Consider the following 16,066-nt stretch of genomic DNA (forward strand, 5'->3'; position numbering starts at 1 on the left):
AAAAAAAAAAAAAAAAAAAAAAAAAAAAAAAAAAAACACACACACACATGGAAAGCATAAAATGATTCCATCTCTTCAGCTTACCATATTTGAGCATTTTTCATCACAAAAACCTGGGGGAGTTTATCAGATTATTTTTAAAAAGACATACATGGACATAATATGTATGTATGGAAAAATCAACAAGATGATACATTATATTCACTGTGCTCATCTCTGGAGAATAGGGATATGGGAAATTTTCTTTTCCTCTGTAACTTTTCTGCTTTTTCAGTTTTCTACAGTCTGTGTTCTTCTAAAGCATGAAGTGGACAACCACAAAAGTAGGCTAGAGCTCTTCTTGGAACTGGACCAGAGCACAAGTTCAGGGGACACCTTGAGACCCAACTCCAGATCTGGCCACTATTCTGACTATTCCCCACCTAGCTTATCATAGGCTTTGTACCAAGGAAAACTGCAGAGATGGGGCTCTGACATCAGATCATAAGGAGAGGACAAGGTGGGAAAAGGCCCAGCACTACTCAAAGTAACAAGTCAAGTGACTCCATTCTCCCAAGTGTGCTGAGGCTCTTCAGCACTCTTCCTATTGAGTCCTAGGCTCCAAGCAGCATAGGAAACCAGATTCCACTACTGTCCTCATTCCCTGAGCTTCAGTGCCACAGTTCCTGGTTTTCCTTGCATATGTCTCCTTATCCTCTTCTCTGTCTCCTTCACAGGCTTCCTCCTTCCTTCCTCTGTGCACCTATTCTCAACCTCTGCTCACTCATTTCCGTGCTTTCTCTGTAGCTGACCAAGTCTACATCCTCCAGACACTGAATGCAGGTCTCCAAACCCAACCAAAGCTATAAACCAGAGAGGCCATCAATTCATCTTTCTCCCTTACTGAGTACCCTCACAGCTCTATACCAGTCACCAAATTCAGCTGGCCTGATCTTCTCTATACTTCCTTCTTGCACCCCTCCCACTGCCATCCTTAGATCTTATATCTGAGAAACTCAAAGTCATTCTCAAGAAGCTATCATCACGAGGAACAGTCTTTCTAATGTCTATCTGACCATGCTATTCCTCTGCTTAAAATACTTCAAGAGCTCCAGAATGCCTGTGAGAAAAGGTTCTCACTCTGGGCTCACAATAACGCTGTCTATGACTTGACCTCATGACTACTTTGCTCCTCCTATCCCACCTGTCACTCCCTAGCTTTACCCTTGAACTTGAGCCACACTGAGCCAAGAACAGTTCCCTGCATATCCACTCCTGTTTCTCTTCTCCATGATTACTCATGCGGTCTCCTCTGCCTGGATTGGAGCCTCTTCTTTCTTTAATCTGTTTGCCCCACTACCCTGTGAGCATCTGGAGGGAACAGACCTATCTTATTTACCTTTGTATCCACACATCCAGCACAGGGCTTGGTATCATTGACAAAATTTGCTATTCTGAAAAAAAAAAAATTAGCCTTGTATCTCCTAAGAAAGGAAAGAATCTGCATACGATTTTCCTATATTAAGTATGTATCATGATACTCGAACTGATAATGAAATTTGATTAGCAAATTAGATACAAAAAGAAATCCCATCATCTGTATGGAGTATTGGGAAAAACACTTAAGCCATAGGTCCATTCTTGTTTCTGAGCATGACCTTCTGACATCTTATCAGAGCAAGTCCCAATGTGATGAGCCTCTTTCTCCCTAGTGAAGAGAGGAGACTAAACTTACCATCATCACTGACACAATCCTGTAACACCAGTGGGTGATGGCGTGGAAGCTTGCTTAAGGGCTGTCGGCGACCCTTTGACTTCTTATTCTCTTCCAGGGAAAACATGTATTCATCTGCAACCTGAGCATACCAAAGGGAATCCAATTAGTCTTGCCTCAACTTGACACACAGCAGAGGTTTGACTTACAATGAAAACCAACTGGGGAGTGAGGGGGAGGGCTGGGGATGTCACTCAGTGGTATAACACTTGCCTAGCATGTGCATGGCCCTGGATTCAATCCCCAGCAACCTAAAACAAATATACCAAAAACAATCCTTCTCCAGGTCAAAAAAACCATGCACCTCCCCCCTTAAGCTGACTGTTATGAGACAAGTCTGTGAGCCCCACAGGAGCCCAACTGCCCCATTCTTGGGACTAGGAAGTCAGTATAGCACCAGTTATAATTTTCCAGGTAGCAGGGCCATCCAGGTTGAAAGTCTAAAGAACATTCAAAGGGATGAGGGCACCTGAACCATTACAAGGAAAACAGACCAGATTTTCCTTATAAAATGTTGAGCCTTCAGCTCTCATGGAGACTGTTAATTCCTGTTAGTTTCTTCTCTAGGGGAGAATATCAGCCAGAGCAGAGTGCATCTAAAACTCTGCCTTAGCTACAATGGGAAGATTGATTTAACACTACATTTACAGAATGCAAGAGCAGATGTAATTAGGTTTAAGATGTACAGGATTGACTCAGTAATACTACATAAGAGTTTCTTTTTAATCAACACACTTAAAATTTGGTCATACTGACATTAGGAGATGCAGGGTTGGCAAAACCGATTAAGCAAGGAAATGAAGCCTGGAAGAGGGCCACTTTGCAACAGTGAAAAAAACTAATGCCTTAGAGTTCTAAAGAGAAGTGGCAGCACTGCAGTACCACTTCAGAAAAGATGCTGGAGCTCATGAACTCTACGTGCAACTACACAGAACCTCAGAGTCTAAGGACCACAATTGGGATCCCAAGACAAAACAAATTGTGCACCAGCCAGGTACAGAATAGAGCCTGCTCCTCCAGAAGTTAATATTATTAATAGGTTTCAGTGTCCACTTGTTCATTCATTCAACACATATTCACTGAGAACCTACTCTGTACAAAGAAAGATCTACACAGGAAAAAAAGGAAGTGTGGAAAAATGGACTGAAAGTATTGTGATCCTGGCTCACATGAGCAAGTAAGAATGACAGAATACAGGAAAAGGTGAAAGACTGAAAACCTTAGGAACTGTTACTCCTGATGTCCACAAAACTAACACAATCACAAACTTTCAATTATACCTACACTACATAGTCTAAAGTGGCAGGAAACTACATCAGAAAACTAGGGGTGTCTTAGTGATACAGCATGTACCTCTAGTATACATAAGACCCCAGTTTCAAACCCCAGCATTATAACAACAACAAAAAATATGTATTTCAGCAATACTCCTCAAGAACCTCCATCAGAATGAACTGGGCCCTACCTCATTTCTGGCCATAACAGCTTTGCTTTTGATTTACATTCTCAAATGAGTAAGATTTCACTTAAGGAAAGGTTCTTTGGCCACACACAGTGGCACATGCCTGTAATCCCAGCAACGTGGGAGGCTGAGGCAGGAGGATCACAAATTCAAAGCCAGCTTCAGGAATTTAGCAAGACCCTGTCTCAAAAAAAAAAATAAAAAAGAACTGGGGATGTAGCTCAGAGGTTAAATGCCCCTGGGTTCAATACCTGGTACCAAAAAAGAAAAGGTTCTTTGGCTACAACAAACTGGAATCCCCATACTTGCCAAAAATTTTTTGGTAGTGTTTGCATGTGAATGAATTTTGGAGCATGCACTCCAAAACATATATATATATATGTATATATATATATATATACACACACACACACACACACACACACACACACAAATATGTAGGTATGTATTTCTTTTGTTTTGTACTGGGGACTGAACCCAGGGGTACTTTACCACTGAGCTACTGCCCCGGCTCTTTTTATTTTTATTCTTTATTTGGAGACAGGGGACTTGCTAACTTGCTGAGTATCTTTGCTTATTTGCCAAGGCTGGCCTCACACTTGTAATCCTCCCGCCTCAACTTCCAGAATAGCTGGAGTTACAGGCCTGTGCCATCATGCCCAGGCTCTTATTGTTTTAAAATAAAAATATCCTGTAAAAGGATAAGATAAAAATAAAGTTCATTTTATTCCTATACCCCAACAATCTTCTTGCACTCCCCACTTTGAAGATGCCTATATAATAGGCTAAACTTGCCATGTGTTTAGAAAGAAAAAGGATGAGAATAAAGGAACCAGAAACAGTGGCGATTTCTAGCTTAGATCACCAAGGTAAGAGAGGTAAAAGATGCTTAAGACAATGTGTATGGAGGAAGTAGGGGATAACAACAAACCAAATTAAACATGCTGTGTGTGGAACACATGCTATAGATCCATGGTTCTCCCATTTGGAAATCTCAGGGAGGAAGTAAGAAATTCAGACTGGGGTTTAGAAAAGAGGTCAGAGAAAAAGCTGTAAATATGGGAATCCTCACCATGGGTTCAGTAATAAAAATTTTGCCAGACAGCATGTACCTGCTTACAGTCCACTGGAGCCCACAAGTTAAGATAGCCTGGGCATTATAGTAAGGCCCTATCTAAAACCAAAACAATTAGAAAATCAAAAAATACAGAATTAAAATTGGAGTGGATGAGATTACCAGTGAAAGAGAAGTTTGACTGAAGATCAGGTCTTCTGTGGCTATGGGGATGTAGAGAAGAGGCAGACAGGTAAGAAAAAGATGATTCAGAGGCAGACAGGTAAGAAAAATTTCAGAAAGCTAAAGAAGGGGCAGCTTCAAGAAGGAGACACCAGAAGAACTGAGCATCTGGGAGTTGCCAGGACTTATTTTTGAGATTAATTCCAGCAGACAGACAATAAGGAACTAAGACATGAACATATTATAGAGCAAAAGAAGGAATATTTCTATTTAAGAAACAGAATCAGATCATAGTTTGAGAAAGAAACATTCTCAAAAACCAAATTTTACAATAGGGGTTATATGAGTATGGTTTTATACCCAAAATATTTAAAAAAAAAAAAAGGTTATAAAAGGGAGATGTTAAGACACATAGTAGAAAGGGGCTTGGGTTGTGGCTCAGTGGTAAAGCACTTGTCTCACATGTGTGAAGCACTAGGTTCGATTCTCAGCACCACATATAAATAAATGAATAAAGTAAAGGTCCATCAACACCTTAAAAAACATTAAAAAAAAAAAAAAAGATACATAGTAGAAAAAATTATGTTCCCAAAGGATGCCTACATTCCAATCCCTGTTAATATAACAAAGGAGAATTAAGGTTGCTAATCAGATGGCTGTAAAATGGGTATTATCCTGGGTTACCTGGCAGGCCCCATGTAATCACATTGATGCCAATAACAGGCAAGGAAAGCAAACGGAGCCAACTAGTGACATGATGTGAGAAAGATTTAGCTACATGTTGCTGCCTTTGAAGATGGAAGAGGAATCATAAGCCAAGGAATGAGGGTGGTCTACAGAAGCTGGAAAGAGCAAGGAAATGAGTTTTTCTACAGCTCCGAAGAAGGAACACAGCCCTATTATTATCCTCATTTTAACAGATTCATTGCCGACTTCTAAATTCAAGAACTATAAAATAATAAATTTGTGTGGTTTTGAGTCTCAAAATTTATGATAACTTGTCTCAGCAACAGAAAACTAATACAACGTAGAAGATAGACAGAGAACCTTTTATAGATCCAACTATTAGAGAAAATAGGAGTCAAGATCAAGAACAGCAAGCAGACTGTGGCTATGGGAAAGGAAGAAGATGTCTTTATTGTCCTGTTGGTCCAAAGTGCTTCCTATATTCCAGCATGTGATGCCCTGGTAATGCACAGAGGAAGGAAACATGACCTATAACCTTGAAGAACTTATAACCCAGTCAGAGAAAGACCTGATGTCACAGTATGGAAACTGTCCCTTTCCACTGACATCATGCTGACCAAACAAATCTTTTCAAATATGTGGAAATTGCCTGGCGCGATGGTGCACGCCTATAATCCCAGCACTGAGGCAGGAGGATGGCGAGTTCAAAATCAGCTGCAGGAAAGGTGAGATGCTAAACAACTGAGTGAGACCCTGTCTCTAAATAAAATACATAATAGGGCTGGGGATGTGGCTCAGCGGCTCAGTGCTCCTGAGTTCAATCCCCGGTACCACCCCCCCCCCAAAAAAATGTGGTTATCTTTTCACACTTCCTTATCTCTTAATTAAACATTCCTTCTGCTACATGGCATCCACAACCTCCTCACAGTGCTGCACTCCCTGAAATGTGCTCCATTTCCTAAATCCCTTCGGCATACAACAACATGATGGTACAAATTCCAGTTCAGCCATCTAGCTGTGGGCCTGGGTAAGAAGAAATACAACTACAAAAAAGGGGTAATGAACTCTTCCCTTAAGGGCTCTTTTTGAGGATAGATGGGGCAGCAGGTAGAATATTCCAGGTCCCTGCCTACAGGAGAGCTCAAGCCTCTAGAATTCTGTTCCTTCTTCTAACATCTGGCACAAGTGTCAAGGTAAATGATAAAGACTTGTTCTGTACAGAGAAGCAGCAAATGTTTTCCAGTTCTTGTTTGGAAACTCATTTTTTCAAAGCAGCTTTAACTAACTAAACCTTCTAGAGATTGAATGCTGCTACGGTTCATTCTGTAGTTAAATGAAACTCTGGTACTTCAGCAATGAGCAAACCAGGGCACTTTCACCAAAAGTACAGTTTGCCAGAATGCCTTATAAAAGACCCTTAATATAAGCTAGCATAACTGAATAGCAAACGGTAACAAATGCAGCTTGGGGGATCCTGAAGTTGTGTTGGAGAACAAAGGGCACTCTCAAAAACAGAGCTGTTTCCAAGTATAGACTTAATGCAATCAAACCTCTCTAGGGATGGGTAAAGCTATTTGACTTTAGGCCCCACACCTATCAAGTCTCCCATTCCACCTAATCAATCAGTCCTGATGTTAATTTCTTAGGAAAACAAACCTGAGCTGGGTGCAGTGGTGCACACCCGTAATCCCAGTGGCTCTGGAGGCTGAGGCAGGAAGATCACAAGTTCAAAGCCAACCTCAGCAACTTAGCGAGACCCTGTCTCAAAATAAAAAATAAAAAGGGCTGGGGATGTAGCTCAGTGGTTAAGCGACCCTGGATTCAATCCCTGGTGCCCCCCACCCAAAAAGAACAAACCTGACCTTGACCTTCTTTACAGTCACTCATTTCATGATTACAGAGGGCTCATGGGTCAAGCATGGTCTCCAGAAGTGAGGATGAATGTGGCACAGAGCCTAGCTTTTAGAAATTTATCTTCTTCACCAACCTATGGCAATTACTTTGAGGAGCAAGTACTACAGGATTTCAAAGGAGAAAGGGAACCATTCAGGAAGCAAGGAAATTTCTAGGAATAGTGGCTTTCAATAAAGGTTGGGTATGACAGATCCCAGGAGACCTGAGGAGACAACCTGCCTCCTTCTACCTCAAAACCATCCGCATCCTGGTGAAGGTCGCACAACAATGTGAAATATACTATTGCCACTGAACAGTACATTAAAGAATGGTTAAAATGGCAAAGTTTATGTCATGTGTATTTTATCACAACGTTAGTGGGGGTGGTGAGGAAAAGCCGGTCTGCAGTCATCCCTTCCTTTACTTCCACATGCACTGGCATCCTATTCCTACCCATCTTGTTAGACCCACCAGTATCCAATCACTCCCCTCTCCCCCATTTCCTTCAACTTCCCTCGCCTGGCAGGTTCCTGCCCTTTAATACAAGGCACCAATAGTCACATCTTGAGTACTTGAGTACTTCTCCCCTGGCTCTGGACAAATTCTCTCCTTGTTCCCCTGACCTAATTCTCAAAATAAAAAATAAGAAGGGCTGAAGATGTGGCTGAGTGGTCAAGCACCTCTGGGTTCAATCCCTAATACCAAAAATAAATAAAGATTTAAAAATAAAAATACATCTAAAGTAGGGAAGAAATGGCATAGTATATGGGCTTTGCTTTCAAAAAAAAAAAAATCAACAAATAAAAACAATGGGTAAAGAAAATGTGACGAGGGCTGGGGATGTGGCTCAAGCGGTAGCGCGCTCGCCTGGCATGCGTGCGGCCCGGGTTCGATCCTCAGCACCACATACAAACAAAGATGTTGTCCGCCAAATACTAAAAAATAAATATTAAAAAAAAGAAAATGTGACGAGAGCCTAACTATTAAGATATAAGTAGTATGTGCAGGCTCCCTGCATTATTGACTTTGCATTTTTTGCCTGCATTTAAAAGAATATGGAGATAGTAGTATGAATTAGACATTATTACACTATGTGCATATGCTTACATGATCTGTGTAACTATAACATGTACAACCAGACGAATGGGAAGTTATACTCCATTTATATGTGATATATCAAAATGCATTCTACTATCATGTATAACTAATTAGAACAAATTAATATTAATATATAATATTAATATAACATGCTAATATTATTGGTATAATATTAATATAAGTTTTTAAAATATGGGCTGCAGTTGTATCTCAGGGATAGAGCTCTTGCCTAGCATGTGTGAGGCACTGGGTCCAATCCTCAGCACCACATAAAATAAATTTTAAAGAGGTACAACAAAATATAATAACATTTTTTTCAATTAAAAAAAAATTGGGGCTAGGGTTATGGCTCAGCAGTAGAGTGCTCGCCTCACTGTGCAAGGCCCTGAGTTCGGTCCTCAGCACCACATAAAAATAAATAAAGGTACTGTGTCCAATTACAACTAAAAAAAATGAATGAATGAATAAATAAATAAATAAATAAAATTACACACACACCATGGAAGCTCTTGGTCTCCAAACTCAGATTGGGAGTAAGGGGCCTTCTTCTGCCAGCTAACCGTTCCCCCTCAAGCCTCTCACCGTGTTCAGGCTTTTTCTTTTTCTTTTATCTTGGGAACTTTACCACTGAGCTATATTCCTAGTCCTTTCTATTTTTCATTTTGAGATAGGGTCATGCTAAGTTTCTGAGGCTGCCCTGGAACTTGCAATCCTTCTGCCTCAGCCTCCAAAGTAGCTGGGATTACCAGTTCTTGGTGCTCGCTAATTGTATCCAGGGTCTTTTACAATCCTATATGACTGAGACAAAGTCAACCTCTGACCCCAATGTGCTATCATCACCATGTAGAACATCTTCCTCTCCTAGATTCTTGCTTCAATTTCATTCTGTCTACCTGGCATACTCTTCATAACCTCTTGGCTCAGGTAAAATGCCTCCTTCTCTACAGCCATCCTGAGCTCCTCTCCCAACCAGAGGCTAAGCTGCCAAATCTTCAGCTGATCCTAAATCACCTATCCTCAAGGGCTGGAATTATGTACTCCTTTCTATTCCTCTAGTTATTGAGGAACTTGAGTTCCTTAAAGGCACAGTCCTGGCCACAGTAGACAGGCCATAAGTGATTAAAAAGGAGAGCAATAAGGCAGGCAGTCACAGTATTTTTGGAGAATTTAAGTTGTTTAAGCCAGCCAGCACATGCTGGAGTAGATGGATGACTTCGCCATCAGGCTAAAACTGAGAAGTTCACACAGAAAGCAAAAGGAACCAGGAAGGCTTGTGAGCAGAGGACTGAAGAGAGGCTTGTTGGAAACATCCTTTGCCTGCAGATTTCCATGTGGAAGGATTCCTGGTTTCTCTCACTGCCTTGAATGTGTTAAGTATGCACCACCACTTAGCCAGGATCTGTCTTTTGCAGAAAAGAGTGTTCTAGTCTTACTCTTATAATGTGGACGCTGACTGGAAAATACTTTTCCCCAGGAGGAGCCTGTGGTTATCAGGACTGCCTATGACTAGGTAGATCATCCATCAAATTGAGATTAAATGAGTAGAAGGGTCATTTGGCCATGGGTTAAAAGTCATTTTGTTCAATCATGTTAATTGTTAATATGATAACATACAAAGCTCCATATGCCTGATTCTTCTATCACTTAACTGATTTAAAATTGGGGAGGAAAAGAGATGAATATCGTGGTATTTTTTATTGCTTCTTTGCATGCTTTAAAAAAAATAACAGAAAAACGTGACGCTAAAAAAATTAAATTAAGGGGGCTGGTGTTATGGCTTAGCAGTAGAGTGCTTGCCTAGCACATGCAAGGCCCTGGGTTTTATCCTTAGCACATGAAAATAAATAAATAAATAAAGGTATTGTGTCCAACTACAACTAAAAATTAAATATTTTTTTAAAATTAATTTAACAGTAAAGCATAGACTGAACAATGCATATGAAGTATTTAGTATATAATTAGTCTTTGCTAATTCTTAGTTGCTTTCTGATCACGATGGAAACCAGAGGATGCTAGAAAAGCAGGACAGGGTGAATTGTGGCACCACAGAAGAACATGGAGGCTTGAGGGCTTGTGACCAAGAATGGCCAGATGGCAGTACAAGTCTAAGAACTCCAGCTTAGAAAAGCTAAAATCCCTGTCTCACAGATGCTCTCATAAGAGGCAATGAGAGCAGCAACCAGAGGCAATGAGAAGGAAACACAGTGGTTATTCGCTCATTAGCCTGCAACCACCATGAGATGAATGGTGGAACATTCAAATGGTAAAAGGAAGACTACAGAAACAGCCCTGAGACTCAGAGAACTCAAAGAGAAGAATCTGAGAATTAAAGACAAGGGGAGCTGGACACAGTGGTGCACATCTGTAATCCCAGCAGCTCGGGAGGCTGAGGCAGGAGGATCGAGAGTTCAAAGCCAACCTCATCAAAAAAGAGGTGCTAAGCAACTCAGTGAGACCTAGTCTTTAAATAAGATACAAAATAGACCTAGTCTTTAAATAAAATACAAAATAGGGCTCAGTGGTTGAGTACCCCTGAATTCAATCCCCAGTACCAAAAAATAAATAAAAATTAAAGACAAGGGGAAAAAATAACCATAAAAAGGGACTACAGGCAATACTAAGAAAATATGGATACGAAATGAGTGTTACTAGTTCATCCAAAACAGATACAAAACAAATACTTCAAATGTTAATAATTATACATGAATGATGAGTGAGCATGGGAACTCATGATGGCATTCTATTTCCATGTACTTTAGAAATTTTTCAATAAAAACTATTTTGTTTTATTTTTAAACCCAGGGGCACTTTACCACTGAGCCACACCCCCAGCCCTTTTTTAAGAGAGGATCTCGCTAAGTTGCTTAGGGCCTAAGTTCCTGCCTCAGCCTCTCAAGTAGCTGGGATTATAGGCATACACCATGGTACCCAAAATAAAACACTTTGAGGAGATAAATTTTTAAAAAGTAAAAAAGGGACCAGAGGTGTAGCTCAGCGAAAGGATATGTACTTAAAAGTACATAAGGCTCTGGGTTTGATACCAAGCACCTAAGAAAAAAAAAGTAAAGGTACAAGAACAAAGAATTACAAGGACCTTCTGCATCAGCTTCTACTATGTGCCACTCCACACAAGCAGAAGCTTGGTCCACACAAACTGTGAAGCCATGCAGTAAGAGCAGGTCACTTGGGTGGCAGGAGTCCAGTTGTACCTAACACAGCTCTGAATCCCTCTCAGCATGGAACCATTTTGCACAAAACGAACAAGAAAAAGCTTCTATTGACAGTGTGATCTAGGATGAAGGGTGAACAAACATGTTCACATTTACAGTTTTGGGAAAGTATCCTGATATCTAAAATGATCCCCTATCAATGATTTGCTGGGCCTCCCCAGGAAAATCAGGCTGAGAAATATACCCTTGAATTTTAGAGTAAAAGGGCCATCTAATCCTAAACCCCCAAGCATCTGGGCTATAATGGCTACCATTCTAACCCTGTACTTCTAAGGCAAAGAGTGTCAGAGGAAGGGGTCCCACCCCACACTAGAGTACATTCAACTGGGCTAAGGATCTGCCAGTCACTGAAACTGCTAAGATACAATGCTCTGGATCAACAGTAGAAAATTATTAATTCCCAGTAAAGAACAAGCTTGAAAAGAATGAATGTCACCTGGCTTTTTATCTGACACAATAATGCATGCTGGAGGCATTGACATGGGGTTTCTCCTGCTCTCCTGGACTCCTGCAGCACCTTCATCCCACAGGCCCACCTCCCCTCCACAGGTTGTCTTCCAGGGTAGCTGACTCCCAAACCACTGTCCACAGACATACCTCTGCCAGCTCCCGTTCACTGATACTTCTGGGGGCACTGCCTTTCTTCCTGATGCATGGCTCTCCCATGGTGACTCTGCCATCCCCTTTGGCATAGCTATGCACAGTGAGAACTCCTGTTTGCCCTTGAGCTTGACAGGAGAGTGGCTCACTGGTTTCTGAATCAGAAGAAAGAGAATCCCGAGAAGAACTGGATCCCAGGCTAGAAAATGATTTCTTCTTGGAACCAGAGAAGATAAGGCGTCCTCCCATAGAAGCAGGGTTCACAGAAAGATCCAGAGCAGCTGCCTCTTGTTCCTCCTCATCATCCTCCTCTTCTAGCTTGACGTTTTTGAGCTCTTCAAATTTAACATCAGTGGAGTCAGAGTAATCTGAAACATACACAGACATTAGAAAAGCCAGGTTCCTCCTGAACATGTGAACTTCATGAAGATAATGACAAAACACAAGGAGCACGGGCTGGAAGTAAGACCTGGCTTCAAATACTGGCTGTCAATTACAGGGTCCTTGTGTGATCTGGGCTAACACGTCAGCCACACGGGCCTCCATTTCTTCCTCTAATTTATCATGTGAGGATACTACCACTTATCTTCAGACCTCCTAACTGTAACTGCTGGTAACAGCCTTCACAGAGAGCACTCAGCAAGCAGCTCTGCCTCTTCCTCACAGTCCTGCAAGAGGTGGAAGCCTAAGCTCAGCAGAGGATCCAGATACCCCAGCCAGAAGAATTGCTGAAGAGAAGCCAACCCAGCCTCAGGTTTGACTATACAGGACTATCTGACTGTCAGCAGACACACCATGGCATCATGAACAGATTTCTTCAAGCCTGACCAAGACTGACACAAGCCTCTCACTAACAATTCTAACCTCATGAACACCTGCTGACTGCTCTGAAGCACTACTGACCACACCATTCTCATACAAATGGACCCTCAAGCCCCCAAGTAAACAAACTCTAAAATGGCAGGCACCCTAAACTTGATCATTACATACACACAAATTAAATTACCACACTGTACCCCATAAACACGTACAACTATGTCAATTAAATATTTTTAAAAATAAGCCAGGCATGATGACAGCTACTTGCAAGGCTGAGACCAGGGGATCCTAAATTTGAGACCAGCCTGGGCAACTTGGCAAGACCTTATTTCAAAATTTTAAAAAAAGATGCTGGATATAATGGTACACACCTATAATCCCAGCAGCTCAGGAATCTGAGGCAGGAGGATTGCAAGGTTGAGAACAACCTCAGCCTCACTGCAAAACCCTTGAGCAACTTAACAAAGCCCTGTCTCAAAGTAAAAAATAAGGACTGGGCCGGGCACAGTTGCACACACCTGTACTCCCAGCGGCTCGGGAGGCTGAGGCAGGAGGATTGCAAGTTCAAAGCCAGCCTCAGCAAAAGCGAGGCACTAAACAACTCAGTAAGACTTTGTCTCTAAATAAAATACAAAATAGGGCTGGGGATGTGGCTCAGTGGTCAAGTGCCCCTGAGTTCAATCCCTGGTACTCCTAAAAATAAATAAATAAATAAGGACAGGGGATTTAGCTCAGTGGTAAAGTGTCCCAGGTTCAATGAGTAGGATCAAAAACTACACAAAAAATGGGGCTGGGATATAGCTCAGTTGGTAGAGTATTTGCCTAGCACAGATAAGGCCCTGGGTTCAATCCCTAGCACCACCAAAAAATAAAAATGAAAGAACAAAAATAGGGCTGGGATGGTGGCTCAGCAGGAGAGTGCTCACGGAGCACAGGCGGGACCCGGGTTCAATCCTCAGCACCACATAAAAAAATAAAGACATTGTGTTGTGTCCATCTACACCTAAATAAATATTTTTAAAAAATAAATAAACAAAAGAGCTAAGTACACAGCTTAGTGATAGAGTACCCCTGGGTTCAATCCTCAGCACTGTAAACAAAATAAATAAATAAAAGTAACGAGCAGGGTATAGTGGCATATGCCTGTAATCCCAGCTACTTCCAAGGCTGAGGCAAGAGCACTCCAAGTTCAAGGTGAGCCTCAGTCACTAAGCAAAGCCCTAAGCAATTTAGTGAGACCCTGTCACAAAATAAAAAATAGGAAGGACTAGGTACGTGGCTCAGTGGTTGATCACCCCTGGGTTTAATCCCCAATACCAAAAAATAAAAAATGAAAAGGTAAAATAAAATGGCAGTCCACGCTTACATCATCTCATCCCTCTTCTCCAGTCTCCTCTCCTGGTCACATAACTGTCTTCCTCTAAACAGACCACTCCTAATAGTCTATTTAGAGGAAAACCCCACCAGCTTCCCAAGACATGGTATTGCTTCCTGTCTTCATGGCTTGTCCAGCATCTCTGGCGTGCCTTGCCACACCTGCCCATCTTACTTCATCATCACCTTCATCAAATGTTTCAGTTTCCCTCACTCCTCACCAGGTGGGAAACAGGCCTTTCCCCTCCATGCCTGTTCCACCCTGCATATCCCTAAAGCACTTCTCATAGTCCAACTACAGGTCCTCACAGATCGTACTCTCTCCTTTTTTATTTCTGATCCTGCGCTCAATACGCACGGCATACAGGACAGACAAGGGCTGCGAAAAATGCACCATGTTCTACTCACCTGGGAAGGGCAGGCTATCCTCAACTTGACGCACAGAGCTGTGGGTGGGCCTCACAGGAGCAAGGGTGGCCTGACATTCTGTCATTTCATACTGTCCCGAACTCAGTTCCTCCTTGGGGAAGAGCTCACTCTGACTTACTTCCTGTGGTAATTCAAGACAAACCCGGTGCCTCTTTGTCCCTATACGGTGCTTGGCCAGACTGTAAAGAGAACAAACCTTCTAGAGTCCACATATGAAATCACCAAATACATTCAACCTTGTGCAAATACAACCCAAAATAAATGCCCAGGGCCTGTCAGTACTGGTTCAAAACTCGGGACCACCTCTTGTGTGATCTGAACCAAAAGACTTGACCTCTCTGAACTTAGTCCATCATCTGGAAAGTACAGGTATCCCAACCCACCTCACAGATTTGGGGTGAAGATTGAGAAAAGGTTCATAGAGCACCGCAGCAGAGTGCCTAGCCTTTATTAAGTACCCCATAAATGTCCCTCTGGTCTTTCCCACATGAAATGGGAAAAACTCTTCTCAGAGCACTGGCTCAGATCCTGACAACACCAGCAAACTTATCTTCCTACTGCCACTGCCCCAGAAAGTCTTGATCCCACCATCACATTCTCCTTTTCAACAAACATTCTGGGGGATGCAGCTCAGTGATAAAGCACCCATGGGTTCAGCCCCCAGTATCACAAAAATAAAACAGAATAAAAAACAGAAAACACTCTGATAGGAAAACTAACTTTTTTGGCACAAGGGAGCCCTACCCCTTGCAACTACTACCCTACCCCCACCCCAACTACAGGTTTATTATCTTCATTGCTGGGTAAGAGCCACAAGGAAGTGCTGAATGCTCCAGCTCTGAGGGTTTTGGAACTTTACTAAGAAGAAAATTCCCTCAGCTGTGGCTCAAACACCCCACTTAGTCACAGCCTTTCCACAGGTTGTGAGAGCTGCCCAGAATCCCATCCTCAACAGTCAGGTCCAAATGGCTACCAGTTACCTTCTCTTTAGGTCTCCCTCCTCTCCATCTTCAACTCCTTCCATGTCCTCCTCTGGGCATTCCTCCTCATTCCCAGCTCCTGGGGGAAGTTCACTCTCCTTGAGAAATTCTGCTGCTTCTGGTGTAGGCACGGTATGGTCAATAATTGTGCTGTCCTTCCCAGCTTTCCAAAGTTTGTATCTTTCTGGCTGGAACTTCCTCACAAACACATCCATGGAGATCTTCACCATATCCTTTCTGCAGGAGCACTGTCACAAGTAGCGAGCAAGTGAAACACACCTTATCTGTTTCTGCCTCACCTCCACATCCCATCTCCTCCCTCCATGTGGAAAAAAGCATGAGACATTTTAAAACCAAACTGTTCTAGTTCACAGGCCAAGGGCACATTGCTCTTACAGAAACTTCAAACACGAGGGAAGCAAAAAGAGGTCAGAGAGTGCTGGCACAGTAGTGAGTCTACCTGGGCACTTATGAGAGTGCACAGAGGATGGGCAGTGACGTGGC

At 42.2% G+C, this 16,066-nt stretch overlaps 1 protein-coding gene across 3 annotated transcripts in view; it reads right to left on the reverse strand.

The window, feature by feature from the left end:
• The window catches only part of Kdm4a (lysine demethylase 4A), a 79,750-nt gene that overhangs the window by 47,779 nt on the left and 15,905 nt on the right, over positions 1-16,066 (reverse strand). For all 3 annotated transcript variants that reach the window (XM_048815545.1, XM_015485128.2, XM_015485127.2), the window contains exons 9-12: positions 15,563-15,810; positions 14,562-14,761; positions 11,958-12,328; positions 1,715-1,835 (exon numbers count right to left, since the gene is read on the reverse strand). In XM_048815545.1, the coding sequence (XP_048671502.1) occupies positions 1,715-1,835; positions 11,958-12,328; positions 14,562-14,761; positions 15,563-15,810 (940 nt within the window). The remainder of the gene's footprint in view (positions 1-1,714; positions 1,836-11,957; positions 12,329-14,561; positions 14,762-15,562; positions 15,811-16,066) is intronic.

Source organism: Marmota marmota, unplaced genomic scaffold, assembly GCF_001458135.2.
Source record: "Marmota marmota marmota unplaced genomic scaffold, marMar, whole genome shotgun sequence".
NCBI lineage: Eukaryota > Metazoa > Chordata > Mammalia > Rodentia > Sciuridae > Marmota > Marmota marmota.